We start from the raw sequence: 17,369 nt of genomic DNA on the forward strand, positions 1-17,369 counted from the left end.
ACACGCTAAAGTCTGTCATAACTGGCCAGCTGGGGAATTGGCTCCACTGCCAATTCCAGAAAGACCATGCACTTATCTATCCATGATTTCATCACAAATTTGCCTCTGTCTGGTGAGAAAACGGTTATTTGGGTGGGTGACCGATTCAGTATAGCTCATTTTGTTCCTTTACCAGGGTTACCAAATGCTGAGACACTCTCCAGATTGTTTATTTGCCATGTTGTGAGATTGCATGGAATTCCTCTTAACAATGTGTCTGTTAGGGGGGTGCAATTTGTGTCCAAATTCTGAAGAGCTTTTTATAACAAACTGAGGATTGACTTGTCATTTTCGTCTGCCTACCACCCTGAAACCAACAGACAGAAAGGACAAATCAATCTTTGGAATAAATTTTAAGGTGTTTTGTTGCGGCTCAGCAGGAGGATTAGACTTAATTCTTACCTCTTGCTGAATTCGCCTTTAACAGTCAGGTCAATCAGTCCAATGGGACCTTGCTGTTTTTTTGTAATTAGGGTTTTCACCCCCAATTTGGTGAATTTTCTAGGCTATTTATAGAATATTGATGTGTTTATTTGCCGTATATTAAGACAATATACGGCCCTTTCTAAACCTAAAAAACAGAGAATAAAAGTTCTTTTACTATCTAATCCAGAGGATGGTAATCCTATGAGCTAATTTGCCCTCTAAGTGACTGTCAAATACATATATGTAAACTGGACTCTCGTGTCTTACATCATGTGATAGTAATAATTAGCCATTAGCACATATACCATTTTTAGGTCCGGTCCTCCTTTTCCAAGTAGCAGTGATTCGAGAAGACAGCAGAGAGTAGTGACTTTACTGATATCCACATGTGAGATGGCTTGAGTGCATTTTCTGGTGACAAATTTGAGGCCATCGTCAACATAGCGTTCAAATAAATCCAAAAGAAGCTGCTTCATTTCATCAGTGAGCTGTAAATGACAAAATATGAATTAAACATGGCTACTTTCTACATACACTGCGAAATATGTGCATGTAAAACAGAAAAATAGTGTATTAAATGAAAAATAATCGGTCTCCTTTAGGAGTACCTAAAAATAATTGACTATTATAAAACACCCCAGTAATAGAAAAAATACACTACTACTATCTTCCAAGGTTAGAACCATCTCTGTCTGACTTCATAGTCAAGTATAGTCTAAAGAGAAGGAATTACAAAATATCCAATGTTTTATTATATTTTGTGCATAAATAAATAATTAATGCATAAAGCATGAGCAATAGGTAAACTGTAAAAGCTAGGTCAGGTTCACACACCGAGTATTTGGTGGGGATTTAACACATAAGATCCACAGCATTTTACAGCACCAGCAGAGTGGATGACTTCTAACTTTATCTCTTGCACATGCTGCTAGTGTGGAATCCACAAGGACTATGGAGCTGACTCATCAAGACTGATGTGGCGCTCACTTGTGCTGGACAAGTATTGCTGGAATAGAAGGCGCCAAATTCATTAAATCTGTGTCTCTATGTGACACGCCAGAAAATGCAACTCGATTCAGAGATTGGAATAGCACTTCTGGCGTACAAGCCAAATTAATTTGATGGGCAGACTTGGTCATACCCCTGCCACAGTTCCTTCCCAGCTCCACCCAGTTCAGCTCAGCTGAGTCAAACTGGTGTGAAAACGCCAAAAGTGGCAACATTTTCAAAGCTTTTAGGCAATTTTTCTGTCCTAAAAGCTGTGATGAATATGCCCCATTGTTTTTTATTACATTCTTTTAAAAGCCGCAACATATCAATTTTTTGTGCAATGGAAAAGGGTGAAATCTGCACGCTTATTCTGCTGTAGAGTGTGCTGGAGAAAAGCTGCAGAAACGCTGTCAAAAATTCCATACCAAATCCTCAACGTGTAAACACAGCCTTCTTACTGCAACTGGAATATCCATCTAATAAGGTTTGATGCTAGTTTCTGCTTCTCACATGATCCACTGTACCAAGGTCCAATCAAATCTTAAATACACTCACAGGTAAAAAACTTAAAGGGGTATTCCCATATCCAAGATCCTATCCCAATATGCAGTAAGTGTAATGATAATAATATTAGCAAATACCTCCAATTAGAAATGTAGTATAGTATTTTTGATTCGCTACTAATCTTACCTCATGTGCAGGCATCGCAGGACCTTAGGTATCCATGGTTATGACCACTAGCAACTAGCTAACTAACTGACTTTATCAGTGGTCGTAACCATGGATACCCAAGGTCCTGCGATGCCTGCACATGAGGAAAGAGATAGCAAATCTGGAAAAATATACTACATTTCTAATTGGAGGTATTTGCTAATATTATTATTACACCTACTACATATTGGGATAGGATCTTGGAGATGGGAATACCCCTTTAACTCAAAGTGTCAGGATCTTGAATAGCAGATACGGAGATCAAATCTTTGTCCATGTATGAATGTAAAATCTCCACTTGAGTGGGGAAAGTAAAAAAAAAGTCTCAAATAGTGAAAAATCGCTAATAATGAGGCACTGCACCCCAAAGTTTTCAATATACTCACAAAATACCAATGAATAAAGACAGAGAAATGCAGTGTACTGCACTTAATTCAAACAGTGTGTGTATTGCACACCTACTCAAATTGAGTTTCACCTGATCGGTTTGCTGAACACTGTTTTTCACTGTATATTGCTTGGTATATTGTGAGCATAATAACAGCTTTGGGGGGATGTGCCTCATTATTAGCGGTCTTTCAATATTGGACGCCTCTTTGGTTTTTCCTAAACCATTCGCTCAGTGGAAATTTTACATCCAGATATAGCTGAAGACTTAATCTCCTTGTCTGCTATTCAGAACCTGGTTGTGGAACCTGGAAACACCTGTACAAGATCCTGACACCTTTGGGTACATTTTTTTACCTGCGCAATGTATCTAGGATGTGGTTATTTAATTGTGATTGACCGGAGCTCTCCACACCTGTTACAGTTATTGTAATAGACTGCGAGGTCCAGAGGTTGTACGACTACATGTACCACCATGAAGGCTCTGTGCGCATGGTTTTGCTGTTTGCACAAGCCCTATTTTTCATAAAATGGAAGTAAAATAACTAGCCCATTATTTGGCTCACTATTTGGTTGCTTTTTCAATACTTGTGGAGAATTTAGCAATTTATAAGATAGGGAAAACAGAGAATTGTTCCAAATTTATAATGACGACAATGTCTTTATAAATGTAATACAATATATTCAAGCAAATGTCACATACTTTCGCTGAAAGCCCAGCTATCCAGGTTTGTACGTAGGGCATCCATTTAAGCTCCTCAGGATCAATGTAAACCATTCCACAGCGGCTGACAGTAGCCGGAGATGCAACTTTCAAATCCTGGACCTAAAACATAAAGAAAATGCTTAACAAGATAAATTGATGGTTTATTACTTACTGAAAAGCCTATACAATCCTTTATTGGCATGGCTAAACTATTTCATGCACTTTGAGATCATTAAACAGATGCTTGTTACAGTAGCTCGGATGCTGAAGGTTTACTTAATTATTGAGCTCTTTAGATTCAAGCTGCTCAGATACACATTCTAGTATATGGAAATGAAAATAGCTCTCACACAGATGCCATGTGAATACAGTGTAATTGTGGCGATGCTTAGCTAGTAAACATATCTCAGAGCATCTTTACTACTATTTTCCTTGGAAACTTATTTTCCACTGAATTCAAATTTCTTTGAATTTAGATGAAGCAATTTAATGACAAGTGACTTAGAACACCCATGCCTAAAATAAGATATGGCGTAGCTACCGGGGGTGGAGGGGCAGAGGGTGCGGTGGCCCAGGCCCCACGCTCAGAGCTGCCCAACCGGAGTTACGCTACACTTAACTGTATCAGCATGCACTGCACGCAGATACAGTACAGCTCTGCGGTAGAGCAGGGAGAGATGATCACCCTGCACTACCATTCTCAGCCACAGCAGGAAAATGCAATGGACGAGGCGCCAACCCACGCACGGGAAGGTCAGAGTTCCGGCGCGGTGACGTCATCACACCGCGTTGGGACTCTTACGTCCTGTGAGTGCACCAGCGCCATCATCCTGCCATGGCTGAGAGTGGTAGTGCAGGGACAACAGCGAGTTGTTATACCCGGTGGTCAGTATCCTGGATTAGGTGAGTATATGACATTTTTAATTTTAAAACTTTTTGTGTGACTGTGGGTGCATCATATATTGTGGGGGACGCTCGTACAGTGGAGGTGGGGGGCTCTCATACATTTTAGGTGTTACTGTGAGGGGCCCTCAAAATGTGGGGGCCGTTATACAGCGTGGAAGCTAATGCGGTGGCCATCATATAGTGTAGGGACTATTTTGGGGGCCCTCATACAGTATGAGTGCTAATGTGGGGGCCAATATACAACTTGAGGACTAATGTGGGGGCCATTATATAGTGTTGGAACTGTTGTGGGGGCCATCATACAGTATGGGAGCTAATGTGGGGGCCCTTAAAGTGAGGACTAATGTAGCGACCACCATAAAGTGTGGGGACTACAGCAGGGGCCATCATACAGTGTGAGGGTCATTATACAGTTTGGAGGCCATCATACAGTGTGAGGACTACTGTGAGGGGCATTAAACTCAGTTTTGGGGGAGCTGTGAGGACAGCATACTATGTATAGGGAAGCTGTGAGACCATCATTCTATGTATAGGGGAGCTGGGGGCCTATAATACTGTGTATAGGGAAGCTGTACATGGGTGGGACTCAGGGGGACATTATTAAAGAGATTTTCCACTACTAATTTCACCCTTTTATATTAGTCCTAACTCTTCTGAACTAACACTTTTCTAATACACTTTTAGTACCTGCCCTGCTCCTGTAAGCTCCTCTCCCTGTGGGTCATATATTCTTCTGTTTTGATTCTGGCTGCTACTTCTGATCTGGGCACTGGAATCGGACGAACAGAGCAGGGCACGTCACTGGTGGGGGCAGGGCTACATCTCGATGAGTGACAGCGGTCTGAGCACGCATGCTCAGATCAGACATCACTATCCTCTCTGTGATCTGCGATTCCCTCCTTAGTAGACCAAAAAGTCAGAGTGGTTTGAGCCTCCTGGATGTAAAAATGTACTATTTGTCTGCTCATATGTCTACAGTCATGGCCAAAAGTATTGAGAATGAGACAAATAGTAATTTTTCCAAAGTTTACTGCTTCATTTTTTGTAATGGCAATTTGCATATACTCCTGAATGTCAAAGAGTGATCAGCTTAACAGCAATTACTGTAGTTGCAAAGTCAATATTTGCCCAGAAAATGAACTTTAATCCCCAAAACACATTTCAACATTGTAACGGGTCTGGGAGGTGGAACCTCTGAGCTACTATACAAAGGGGCAGTCCTTGTAAGGAAGCAGGTGGCTCCCAGGAAAGGCGGGCAGGTAGTCACGGCAAGTGACAGGGACAGTCTCTGGGTAGAAGGGCAGGAGGATAAGGCAAATGACAGGGACAGTCTCTGGATAGAAGGGCAGGAGGATACGGCAAGTGACAGGGACAGTCTCTGGGTTGAAGAGCAGGAGGACACGGCAAGTGACGGGGACAGTCTCTTGACAGACGGGTGGTCACGGCAAGTGACGGCAGAGCCTCCAGGTAGGCTAGCAGGCAGGTAGCAGATGTGTGCTCCCAGGTGAGCAGGCGAGAGTCTCTGGACAAGCAGGTGGTCACGGCAAGTGACGGCAGAGCCTCCAGGTCAGCTAGCAGGCAGGTAGCAGGTGAGCGCTCCCAGGTGAGCGGGCAAGAGTCTCTGGACAGGCAGGTGGTCACGGCAAGTCACGGCGGAGCCTCCAGGTAGGCAAGCAGGCAGGTAGCAGGTGAGCGCTCCCAGGTGAGCGGGCAAGAGTCTCTGGACAGGCAGGTGGTCACAGCACGTGACGGCGGAGCCTCCAGGTAGGCTAGCAGGCAGGTAACAGGTGAGCGCTCCCAGGTGAGCGGGCAGACTGGTCCATAGACAGACTGGCAGGTGATGGTAGGCAGACTGTCGGACCGCAGGAAAGCACACAGATTAGTCAGGAATCAGGCAGGATTCTGGTAGGTAACAGGCAGGTATCTGGTAACGGGACCTGAGGGCTGAAGCAGAGTTGAGAGGCTTTGCAACAACATTGCTCGGGCACCTCCATTTTGGAGGAGGTGCCTTATATATGGAGAGGTCGGGGACTCCTCAGGACGGTGCGCGCGGCCCCTTTAAGAGAGGGGGAGCGCGCGCCCTAAGCACAGTGGCCGGGAAGGAGCGCGCGCTGCCAGCAGAGCGGGAGGAAGACGCCGCGTACGGAGCGGAGAGGTGAGGGGAACAGCGTCCCTGCCTAGCAGGAGGCAGGGACGCCGATGCTACAGTACCCCCCCCTTTAGGCCCCCCCTTTTTTAGGCCAGACAGAAATTTATCAAGGTTGAGCGGGGCATGGATGTTCTCCCGGGGCTCCCACGTTCTCTCCTCAGGACCAAACCCCTTCCAATCTACTAGAAAAAAGGTCTTTCCTCTTACCCTTTTGGTGGCCAGAATGTTCTCTACCTCAAACTCGTTTTCAGCAGAAACCGGAGCAGGAGGCGTACCTGTAGACTTGGAAAAAGAGTTAAGTACCACGGGTTTGAGGAGAGATACATGGAATTAGTTAGGGATCCGCAAGTTGGCCGGGAGTTTCAATTTATAGGCCACAGGTTGATCTGTTTGATAACCTCCAGTGGGCCGATGAACCGAGGCCCTAACTTGTAGGAAGGAACCTTGAGCCGGACATACTTGGACGAGAGCCAGACTTTATCTCCAGGACGGAATTGTGGAGGATCCAGGCGTTTTTTGTCAGCGTGTTTTTTCATCCGCTCAGACGACTGAAGGAGTGCGGATTGGGTACTCTCCCAAATGGAGGAAAATTCGCTAACGAGGGATTCCGTAGCCGGATTGTCCACCGAGGTGGAGACGGGAAATGGGATCCGAGGATGCTGACCGAAGACTACAAAAAACGGGGATTTGGAGGAAGATTCGCTCTCGTGGTTATTGTAAGAGAATTCGGCCCATGGTAGGAGATCCCCCCAGTCTGAATGGTGGGCATTAACGAAGTGCCAGAGGTAACTGGTCAGGATCTGATTGATCCGCTCCACTTGACCATTGGACTGTGGGTGGTAAGCGGAGGAGAAGTCCAGGGTGACGTCTAGCAGCTTACATGTGGCTCTCCAGAAACGTGAGGAGAACTGAACCCCACGATCCGACACGATGTGGAGGGGCAGGCCATGGAGACGGAAGATGTGGCGGATAAAGTCTTCAGCCAGCTCGGGTGCAGACGGGAGGCCCGGCAGGGGAATGAAGTGAGCCATCTTGGAAAAGCGGTCAGCGACCACCCAAATGACTGTACAACCGGCAGAGACAGGGAGATCTGTTATAAAGTCCATAGCTATATGCTGCCAGGGGGCAGCAGGTACTGGAAGAGGAAGGAAGCGACCGGCTGGCAGGTGTCTCGGAACCTTGTTGCGGGCGCAGGACACACAGGCAGAAACAAAGTCTATTACGTCCTTGTGCAGGGTAGGCCACCAGTAGTGTCGGGTAATAAGCTGGAGGGTCTTTTTCTGACCGGCGTGGCCAGCTAGCTTAGACGAGTGACCCCAGTGTAGGATCTTCTCCCGATCAGGTACAGTTACGAACGTCTTACCGGGAGGGAGACGATTTAGATTCACGGGGGCCACCTGCATTACTCTGCGGGATCGATGATGTGTTTAGGTTCCTCCTCAAGATCAGACACCAGGAAGGATCGGGACAAGGCGTCAGCTTTGATGTTTTTGTCAGCCGGGCGAAAATGAAGAACGAAATCAAAGAGAGCAAAAAACAAGGATCACCGGGCTTGGCGCGGGTTAAGTCTCTGGGCACTCTGGAGGTAAGCCAAGTTCTTGTGGTCCGTGTAAATTATTACCGGGTGAAGAGCCCCCTCGAGCAGGTAACGCCACTCCTCCAGTGCCAGCTTAATGGCCAATAACTCTCGGTCTCCTATAGAATAGTTGCGCTCAGAAGAGGAGAAGAGTTTGGAGAAGAAGCCGCAAGTTACCATTCTTCCGGAAGACGACTTTTGGGTAAGTACCGCTCCGGCTCCAGAGGAGGAGGCGTCAACTTCCAGGAAGAATTGTTTGTTGCCGTCCGGGCGATGCAGCACCGGGGCGGAAGAGAAAGCCTGTTTTAAGGAAAGAAAGGCTTCCTCTGCTTCGGGCGGCCATTCTCTGAGATTAGTGCCCTTACGGGTGAGCGCAGAGATTGGGGCAGTCCGGGAAGAGAAGTGCGGTATGAAGAGGAGGTAGTAGTTGGCGAAGCCCAGGAACCGCTGAATAGCCTTCAACCCCTCTGGTCGGGGCCACTTCTGGATGGCAGACAGTTTCTCAGGATCCATTCGTAGGCCGGTCTGAGAGATTATGTAGCCCAAAAACCGAAGCGAGGTCTGCTCAAAGAGGCACTTCTCAGATTTAGCGTAGAGGTGGTTCTGCCTGAGCCTGAGCAGGACCTGACGAACATCCCTCCAGTGAGTGAGAAAATCCGGAGAGAAGACCAAGATGTCGTCCAGGTACACCACTACGCAGGAGTAGAGAAGGTCCCGGAAGATGTCATTGACCAACTCTTGAAAGACGGCGGGAGCGTTACAGAGACCAAAGGGCATTACCAGGTATTCATAGTGGCCGTCCCGGGTGTTGAATGCCATCTTCCATTCATCCCCCTGACGGATACGGACCAGGTTATAGGCCCCACGGAGGTCCAGCTTGGTGAAGATTCTAGCCCCCCTCAGACGGTCAAATAATTCCGGAATGAGCGGAAGGGGGTATTTATTCTTCACCGTGATCTGGTTAAGGCCTCTATAGTCTATACAGGGACGGAGTGAGCCGTCCTTCTTTTTAACGAAGAAGAAGCCTGCTCCCGCCGGGGAGGTAGATTTCCGGATAAATCCCCGGGCCAGATTCTCCTCAATATATTCAGACATGGACCGGGTCTCAGCAGCGGACAAAGGGTAAATACGCCCACGGGGAGGAGTAGCGCCGGGTATCAGGTCGATTGGGCAGTCGTATGGTCTATGAGGGGGTAATGTCTCTGCCTCCTTTTTATTAAAGACGTCCGCATAAGACCAATAGGGAACCGGAAGTCCAGGTAGATTGGCTGGGGTAGGAGAAGGACGGACAGGATGGATGGGAACTAAACAAGTCTTATGGCAGTCCTGCCCCCAGCGAAGGACTTCTCCGGTCTGCCAATCAAGCACGGGTGCATGTTTCTGAAGCCAAGGTAGGCCTAGCAAGAGGGCGTGAGAGAGTCCAGGCAGAACATGAAAGAAGCTGCTCTCAGAGTGCAGCATTCCCACCTGCAGAGTAATGGATTCGGGTGATGAGTTGGATGGGACGTGGTAAGACGCCCCCATCCACGGCAGCGACAGATAAGGGTACAGCCAGAGGTTTGGTGGGAATGCGGTATTTTTCTACCAGGGACTGAGAAATGAGATTTCCGGCAGCTCCAGAGTCAAGTTGGGCTAGTTCAAAATAACGGTTCTCCCCGCAGATGATAGAGACAGACAACAACAGAGATGGAGAGGGTTTATTCTTGTCCAGGACGACCTCTCTGAGCGATCCTAGACACAGGCGTTTCCCGACCTCTCCGGGCAGGAACGGATCCGGTGGTCCTTACTGCCACAGTAGAAGCAGCTCCCCTCAGCTCGGCGTAACTCTTGACGGGTTTTGACCATCTTGGTCTGGTCGACCAGCATAGGTTCGGGTGAGTGCGCCTGGGGAGTAGCGGGAGAAGAGACGGGTTTCTGAAAGGTTGGGGCTAGACGTGGAAACCTCCTCTCACGGGTAACCTCTTTGGCGCGCTCCTGGAACCGGATGTCAATCCGGGTGGCAAGAGTTATTAAGTCGTCGAGAGTGGTAGGAATGTCCCGACCGGCGAGTTCATCTTTAATACGGCCAGACAGACCCTCCCAAAAGACAGACACCAGGGCGTCGTTATCCCAGGCCAGCTCTGAAGCAAAGGTACGGAACCGTATGGCATATTGGCCCACGGTGAGATTTCCTTGATGGAGGCGTAGCAGAGATGATGCGGATGAGGTCTTCCGTCCGGGTTCGTCGAAGACTTTCCGGAAAGCCGTGAGAAAGGCTGGCAGGTTGGACACCAGGGGGTCTCCTCTCTCCCATAGAGGATTTAGCCAAGCCAGTGCCTCCCCCGTGAGATGGGACATGATGAAGGCTACTTTGGCCCGGTCAGAGATAACCTGGTGGGACAGGAGTTCAAAGTGCAGGGTGCACTGGTTTATGAAGCCCCGAGCTTGAGCGGGGTCACCTCCGAAGCGAGGAGGTGCAGAAAGCCGGGGTCCGGGGCAGGATGCCATGGTATTGGTGGGCAGCGGCGCTGCCGGGTTGCGAGTCATGACACTAGCGGTGGTTGCTGGTGGAGCAGTCAGAGTGTCCAGGCAAGAGTTGACATTCCGCAGGTGACTCAGGATGGACTCCTGTTGGGACCTCTGACGGGACAGTTCATGACATAGGTCCGAGAGCGAGGGAGCTTGGGTGCCACCGGGTTCCATGGCCCGAGCAAACTGTAACGGGTCTGGGAGGTGGAACCTCTGAGCTACTATACAAAGGGGCAGTCCTTGTAAGGAAGCAGGTGGCTCCCAGGAAAGGCGGGCAGGTAGTCACGGCAAGTGATAGGGACAGTCTCTGGGTAGAAGGGCAGGAAGATACGGCAAATGACAGGGACAGTCTCTGGATAGAAGGGCAGGAGGATACGGCAAGTGACAGGGACAGTCTCTGGGTTGAAGAGCAGGAGGACACGGCAAGTAACGGGGACAGTCTCTTGACAGACGGGTGGTCACGGCAAGTGACGGCAGAGCCTCCAGGTAGGCTAGCAGGCAGGTAGCAGATGTGTGCTCCCAGGTGAGCAGGCGAGAGTCTCTGGACAAGCAGGTGGTCACGGCAAGTGACGGCAGAGCCTCCAGGTAGGCTAGCAGGCAGGTAGCAGGTGAGCGCTCCCAGGTGAGCGGGCAAGAGTCTCTGGACAGGCAGGTGGTCACAGCACGTGACGGCGGAGCCTCCAGGTAGGCTAGCAGGCAGGTAACAGGTGAGCGCTCCCAGGTGAGCGGGCAGACTGGTCCATAGACAGACTGGCAGGTGATGGTAGGCAGACCGTCGGACCGCAGAAAAGCACACAGATTAGTCAGGAATCAGGCAGGATTCTGGCAGGTAACAGGCAGGTATCTGGTAACGGGACCTGAGGGCTGAAGCAGAGTTGAGAGGCTTTGCAACAACATTGCTCGGGCACCTCCATTTTGGAGGAGGTGCCTTATATATGGAGAGGTCCTCCGGCCATTGGCCGGGGACTCCTCAAGACGGTGCGCGCGGCCCCTTTAAGACAGGGGGAGCACGCGCGCGCGCCCTAAGCACAGTGGCCGGGAAGGAGCGCTGCCAGCAGAGCGGGAGGAAGACGCCGGGCATGGAGCGGAGAGGTGAGGGGGAACAGCATCCCAGCCTAGCAGGAGGCAGGGACGCCGACGCTACAAACATCATTGCAGTCCTGCCTTAAAAGGAGAAGCTAACATCGTTTTAGTGATTGATCCATTAACACAGGTGTGGGTGTTGATGAGGACAGGGCTGGCAATCAATCAGTCATGATTAAGTAAGAATGACATCACTGGACACTTTAAAAGGAGGCTGGTTCTTGGTATCATTGTTTCTCTTCAGTTAACCATGGTTATCTCTAAAGAAACACGTGCAGCCATCATTGCACTGCACAAAAATGGCCTAACAGGGAAGAGTATCGCAGCTACAAAGATTGCACCTCAGTCAACAATCTATCGCATCATCAAGAACTTCAAGGAGAGAGCTTCCATTGTTGTCAAAAAGGCTCCAGGGCGCCCAAGAAAGACCAGCAAGCGCCAGGACCGTATCTTAAAACTGTTTCAGCTGCGGGATCGGACTACCAGCAGTGCCGAGCTTGCTCAGGAATGGCAGCAGGCTGGTGTGAGTGCTTCTGCACGCACTGTGAGGCGGAGACTCTTTGAGCAAGGGCTGGTTTCAAGGAGGGCAGCAAAGAAGCCACTTCTCTCCAGAAAAAACATCAGGGACCGACTGATATTCTGCAAAAGGTACAGGGAGTGGACTGCTGAGGACTGGGGCAAAGTCATTTTCTCTGATGAATCCCCTTTTCGATTGTTTGGGACATCTGGAAAACAGCTTATTCGGAGAAGAAGAGGTGAGCGCTACCACCAGTCTTCTCTCATGCCAACTGTAAAGCATCCTGAAACCATTCATGTTTGGGGTTGCTTCTCAGCCAAGGGAATCGGCTCACTCACAGTCTTGCCTAAAAACACAGCCATGAATAAAGAATGGTACCAGAATGTCCTCCAAGAGCAACTTCTCCCAACCGTCCAAGAGCAGTTTGGCGCCCAACAATGCCTTTTCCAGCATGATGGAGCACCTTGCCATAAAGCAAAGGTGATAACTAAATGGCTCATGGAACAAAACATAGAGATTTTGGGTCCATGGCCTGGAAACTCCCCAGATCTTAATCCCATTGAGAACTTGTGGTCAATCATCAAGAGACGGGTGGACAAACAAAAACCAACAAATTCTGGCAAAATGCAAGCATTGATTATGCAAGAATGGACTGCTATCAGTCAGGATTTGGTCCAAAAGTTGATTGAGAGCATGCCAGGGAGAATTACAAAGGTCTTGAAGAAGAAGGGGCAACACTGCAAATATTGACTTGCTGCATTAACTCATTCTAACTGTCAATATAACCTATTGGTACTCATAATATGATTGCAATTATATTTCTGTATGTGATATAAACATCAGACAAACATTAATAAAAACCAGAGGCCAGCAGATCATGTGTATAATTTTGGTGTCATTCTCAAAACTTTCGGCCATGACTGTAGAGTTATAGATTGTACCCATGGCTTCGCCGAGGTGTGCCTGCATCAAACAGAACAAAGATTTTCAGAGGCCACTTCTGCTGCCCTCCCCTGGGTATCTTTCATTTCCCAATCTTCACGAAGAGACCGGCTCTCTACACAGCATTTCCAATGCCAGCCGCCGGCCAATCAGAGGCCAGCAGCTGATATCTGCATCTCAGCGCAGCGGCGTGTGACGTCACTGCCATGCGCAGATGTCAGCTGCTGTCTGAGGCTCCTCCTGGACCAGGTCGGGATCGTCAAGGGGTCTGTGCCTGTGGGCTGCATGTGCACAAAGGACGCCGAGGGAACGGAGGACAGGTGAGAGGAATCTTTTTTTTTTTCTTTTTTATGTGTGTGAAGAACAGAGCAGGGGACAATTCTACCATATGGGGACCTGGATCGGGCATTACTACCAGATGGGGGACATTACTCCAAGACGAGGACCAGGATGGGGCACATTACTGCAAGATGGGGACCACCAGGATGGGGCACATTACTGCAAGATGGGGACCACCAGGATGGGGCATATTACTATAAGATAGGGACCACCAGGATGGGGCACATTACTGCAAGATGGGGACCACCAGGATGGGGCATATTACTACAAGATACGGACCACCAGGAAGGGGCATATTACTGCAAGATGGGGACCACCAGGATGGGGCATATTACTACAAGGTGGGGATCAGGATGGGGCACATTACTGCAAGATGGGGACCAACAGGATTGGGCATATTACTACAAGATAGAGACCACCAGGATGGGGCACATTACTACAAGATAGGGACCACCAGGATGGGGCACATTACTGCAAGATGGGGACCACCAGGATGGGGCATATTACTACAAGATAGGGACCACCAGGATGGGGCATATTACTGCAAGATGGGGACCACCAGGATGGGGCATATTACTACAAGGTGGGTACCAGGATGGGGCACATTACTACAAGATGGGGACCACCAGGATGGGGCACATTACTGCAAGCTGAGACCCCTGGCGTAGATAATGATTGGCCTTCATTAGAGGCACTTCAAGCTATCACTGATCCCTTACCACTGGGCACATGGCGTTCTCTCCAACTCCATCACTATGTTCACTCCCTTCCAAATTACGCTCAATATACATGAACCCCTTCTGCATTTGAAAATCTTTGTATGGGCAAGGGGATGATTCGTCATAAACTTTCCTCTGTACACTCAATGCTATCTAACCCAATGGATCAGCCTACTCCTCCTAACACAATGGGAAGAGGACTTGGGCATCACTCTCTCCATGGAACAAAATGAAAAGGTGCTGTCCCTAGCGCATAAATCTTCCATATGTTCTCAGCTTCAGGAAGTGAACTTCAAACTTCTTTCAAGGTGGTGCAGGATTCCGGTTAAGTTAAACAAAACGTTCCCCTGTATTGACCCTAAGTGTTGGAGATGTGGATCAGTCGAGGGAGATTTCCTTCATATCTTCTGGTCCTGTCTGGTTTTACAACTATTCTGGACTAAAGTGAAAAACATTATCAGGTCCATTACAGGCATTTCATCTGAAAGGGGTCCTGAACTATTCCTTCTACAGCTCTGTGAGACCTCTGTTTCCTCCTACAAATGGTCGTTACTAAAATTTTTGGTAATCGCTGCCAGAGCTTGTATTCCGTTGTTATGGAAGAAAGTTAGTCCACCTAGTCCGTCCCTCTGGATTTCTAAGTTCAATAATTTAATGTACATGGAGGACTTGACAGCTTCTCTCTACAGTAGATATGAGGTAGTCTAAAAAACTTGGTTCTATTGGATGAAATTCAAGCAATCTAATGAATATGGAAGCCTTGTGCAGTTTGACTCTCAGACTTGATTGCCATTTGGGAGTTTCTGTTCGAGTGGTTGCCTGGATTGGGGTGGTTTTCTCCCACCCCCTTTTTTGTCTTCTCCCCATCTTCTTTTCTCTTTTTTTTCTCCTCCTTTTTATCAGAGATGCTACTCTTTTCTATCCACTCTTCTTCTCCTTCCTGTCTTAATATAAAAACTGGATAAAACTAAAGTCACAATGTGGATTCTTGCTCACGTTACAGATGTTTTTTTGTTATATATTTTGACAGTTCTATAATACTTTTGTATTCTACGATATTACTCTGTCAAAAATATGCCTAATGCTGACCAATCATAAACAGGTAGCAACACACTGGGGAAAAAAGAACACGCCTCACAATAGCATTGACAAACTGTCTGCTCTCCTCACTGTAGAGCAGGGTTCCCCAACTCCAGTCCTCAAGACCCACCAACAGGTCATGTTTTCAGGATTTCCTTACTATTACACAGGTGATGGAATTATTGCCTGTGCAGGTGATGCAATTATCACCTGAGCAATACTAAGGAAATCCTGAAAACATGGCCTATTGGTGAGCCTTGAGGACTGGAGTTGGGGAACCCTGCTGTAGAGTGATATGTGCTGCAGCACAACAGAGCTGAATGTGATTAACTGACAGCTTTCAGCTCTCACCTCTGGCAGTCTGTGTGGGGGGATAGGCAGTACTGCAGAGTAGAGTATCATTATAAACACTTCTAGTAGCTCGCTGCTCGTATTTAAATGAGCTTTATTGGCAGGACCAAATACACATTAGCATTCCCAAGCAATTGTAGTGCTGTCAACTCTGCTGTACTGCACCTCCTCCCACTGACTGCTGAAGATAAAAGCTGAAAGTTATTAATCACGCTCAGGTCTGTTGTGCTCTAGAAAATGTCACTCTGCAGTGAGGAAAGCAGATGAGAGCGACAGTGTCATTATGTCTCACATAGAGCCTCTTCTAAGCTGTTGTGGGGGCGTGTTCTTTTTCCACTTGTATATGGATGATAGTTTACAATTGGCTAAGTTGGCAGCACTATGGGAGGAGAGCTACTAGAACTATTTGTAATGAGACTACAAGAGATGAGAGCTGAAAGCTGTTAGTTAATCACACTAATGTCTGCTGTTCTCCAGCACATGTCATCACACTGCAGTGAGGAGAGAAGACTGTTTGTCAATGCTATTGTGGCAACATGTTCTTCTTTCCCCAGTGTGTTGCTGCCTGCTTATGATTAGTCAGCATCAAAAAGAGGAAGAAGTTCATGCCCCCAGTGAAATCTCTCTGGTAATGCCCAGGTGGACTAAAGCAAAATTAACTGTTTAAATGGCAAATACTTTAATTGCGAAAATCTCTGCAAAGAAGAGGCAAATTTAAATATATCTGAAAAATTTGGTGAAAAGGTCCCCGGTAAGAAAAAAAGACTTCTTAGAAAGCTTAGCATGATCTTTCTTTGTCTTGTTTTCTCACTATGCCTCTTACTCCTCCATCTTTCCCTGTCCATAGAGTATAATAGGAGATGTAATCTTGCCACCTCATTGCGCTGGTTTCAAACTTGTCTTGAGCAAGACAGTGCTCTGAGTGAATGATGAATTAAGGAGACAGTGGATAGAGGACAAACTGGCAGATAAGAGGAGAAAAAAGCAGATTTCTACTATAAGATATATTTTAAAGTTTCTAATAATTGCATTCTACTATTATATATGCAAAGTTGTTGCAAATACAGTTCCCTTTTAAGTCTATAAGCTTTAAATGTAGTGTTCGACAGTAGTACTACATTTTCTGCCTACTGCTTATCTTACCTGTATTAGGATTTAATTGGATTATGAATGGAAAATATAAAGTATAAGATATACCCTACTAACTTACCTCAAACACCATATGAATATGGGGAGTGAATTTGATCCTCTCACTATTAGCCAGGCAGAGCATCTTATTATCATCCAAGACAGTATTCATGTTTTCAATCCATAATGCATCAACAGGACCGTCACAGATGATCCATTTGTGGTCTTTTGAAGTGTCATTTACAGCTGACCGGACACTGAGTGCCATTAAACCATCCTTCCATTCCAAGGTTAAATTGTTCACTTCTCCATACAATTCTCCCATTGTGATGGATTTGGGATTCAGTACATATGTTTTAACAGGCTGGTAGAAATAATGGGTCTCACCAGCCTGATGCAATGCTGTCAGTGCATCTGCCAGGACCTGATAGACAGTTGTTTTTCCTCCTCCGGTGGGTCCAACTAACATGACTCCATGTCTGACAATCATAGTCTCAAAGAACTGAATGACTTTGTGCACCATGCTGGACACTGGCTGCAGCCCACGAGCTAGCATTACTTTTATAATGGTGGATTGTAGAGTGCCATAGTCGTGTTCAGGGATGACAACTCCAGGGAAAAGGTCAGATATAATCCCACTAAAAAAAGTGAAAATAGATGATGATTATGGGACTACTGAATAGTTATCAAAAACATCTACTAATGCAAAATGAGTTGTATTATATTAAGCATAATAGAAGAAAAATAGGTCTCTGTTTTCCAGCATTCCTGTGAGCTGTCCGCATTTATTGATGTGAGTATGGATAGTTTGG

General features: G+C 47.3%; 1 protein-coding gene across 1 annotated transcript in view; it reads right to left on the reverse strand.

Moving 5' to 3' along the window:
• DNAH6 (dynein axonemal heavy chain 6) overlaps positions 1-17,369 on the reverse strand; it is a 493,878-nt gene that overhangs the window by 314,856 nt on the left and 161,653 nt on the right. The window contains exons 34-36 of the mRNA XM_073637077.1: positions 16,640-17,195; positions 3,257-3,379; positions 771-953 (exon numbers count right to left, since the gene is read on the reverse strand). Of these exons, the coding sequence (XP_073493178.1) occupies positions 771-953; positions 3,257-3,379; positions 16,640-17,195 (862 nt within the window). The remainder of the gene's footprint in view (positions 1-770; positions 954-3,256; positions 3,380-16,639; positions 17,196-17,369) is intronic.

Source organism: Phyllobates terribilis, unplaced genomic scaffold, assembly GCF_046119375.1.
Source record: "Phyllobates terribilis strain yellow unplaced genomic scaffold, ASM4611937v1 Scaffold_1__5_contigs__length_1240528914, whole genome shotgun sequence".
Classification (NCBI taxonomy): domain Eukaryota; kingdom Metazoa; phylum Chordata; class Amphibia; order Anura; family Dendrobatidae; genus Phyllobates; species Phyllobates terribilis.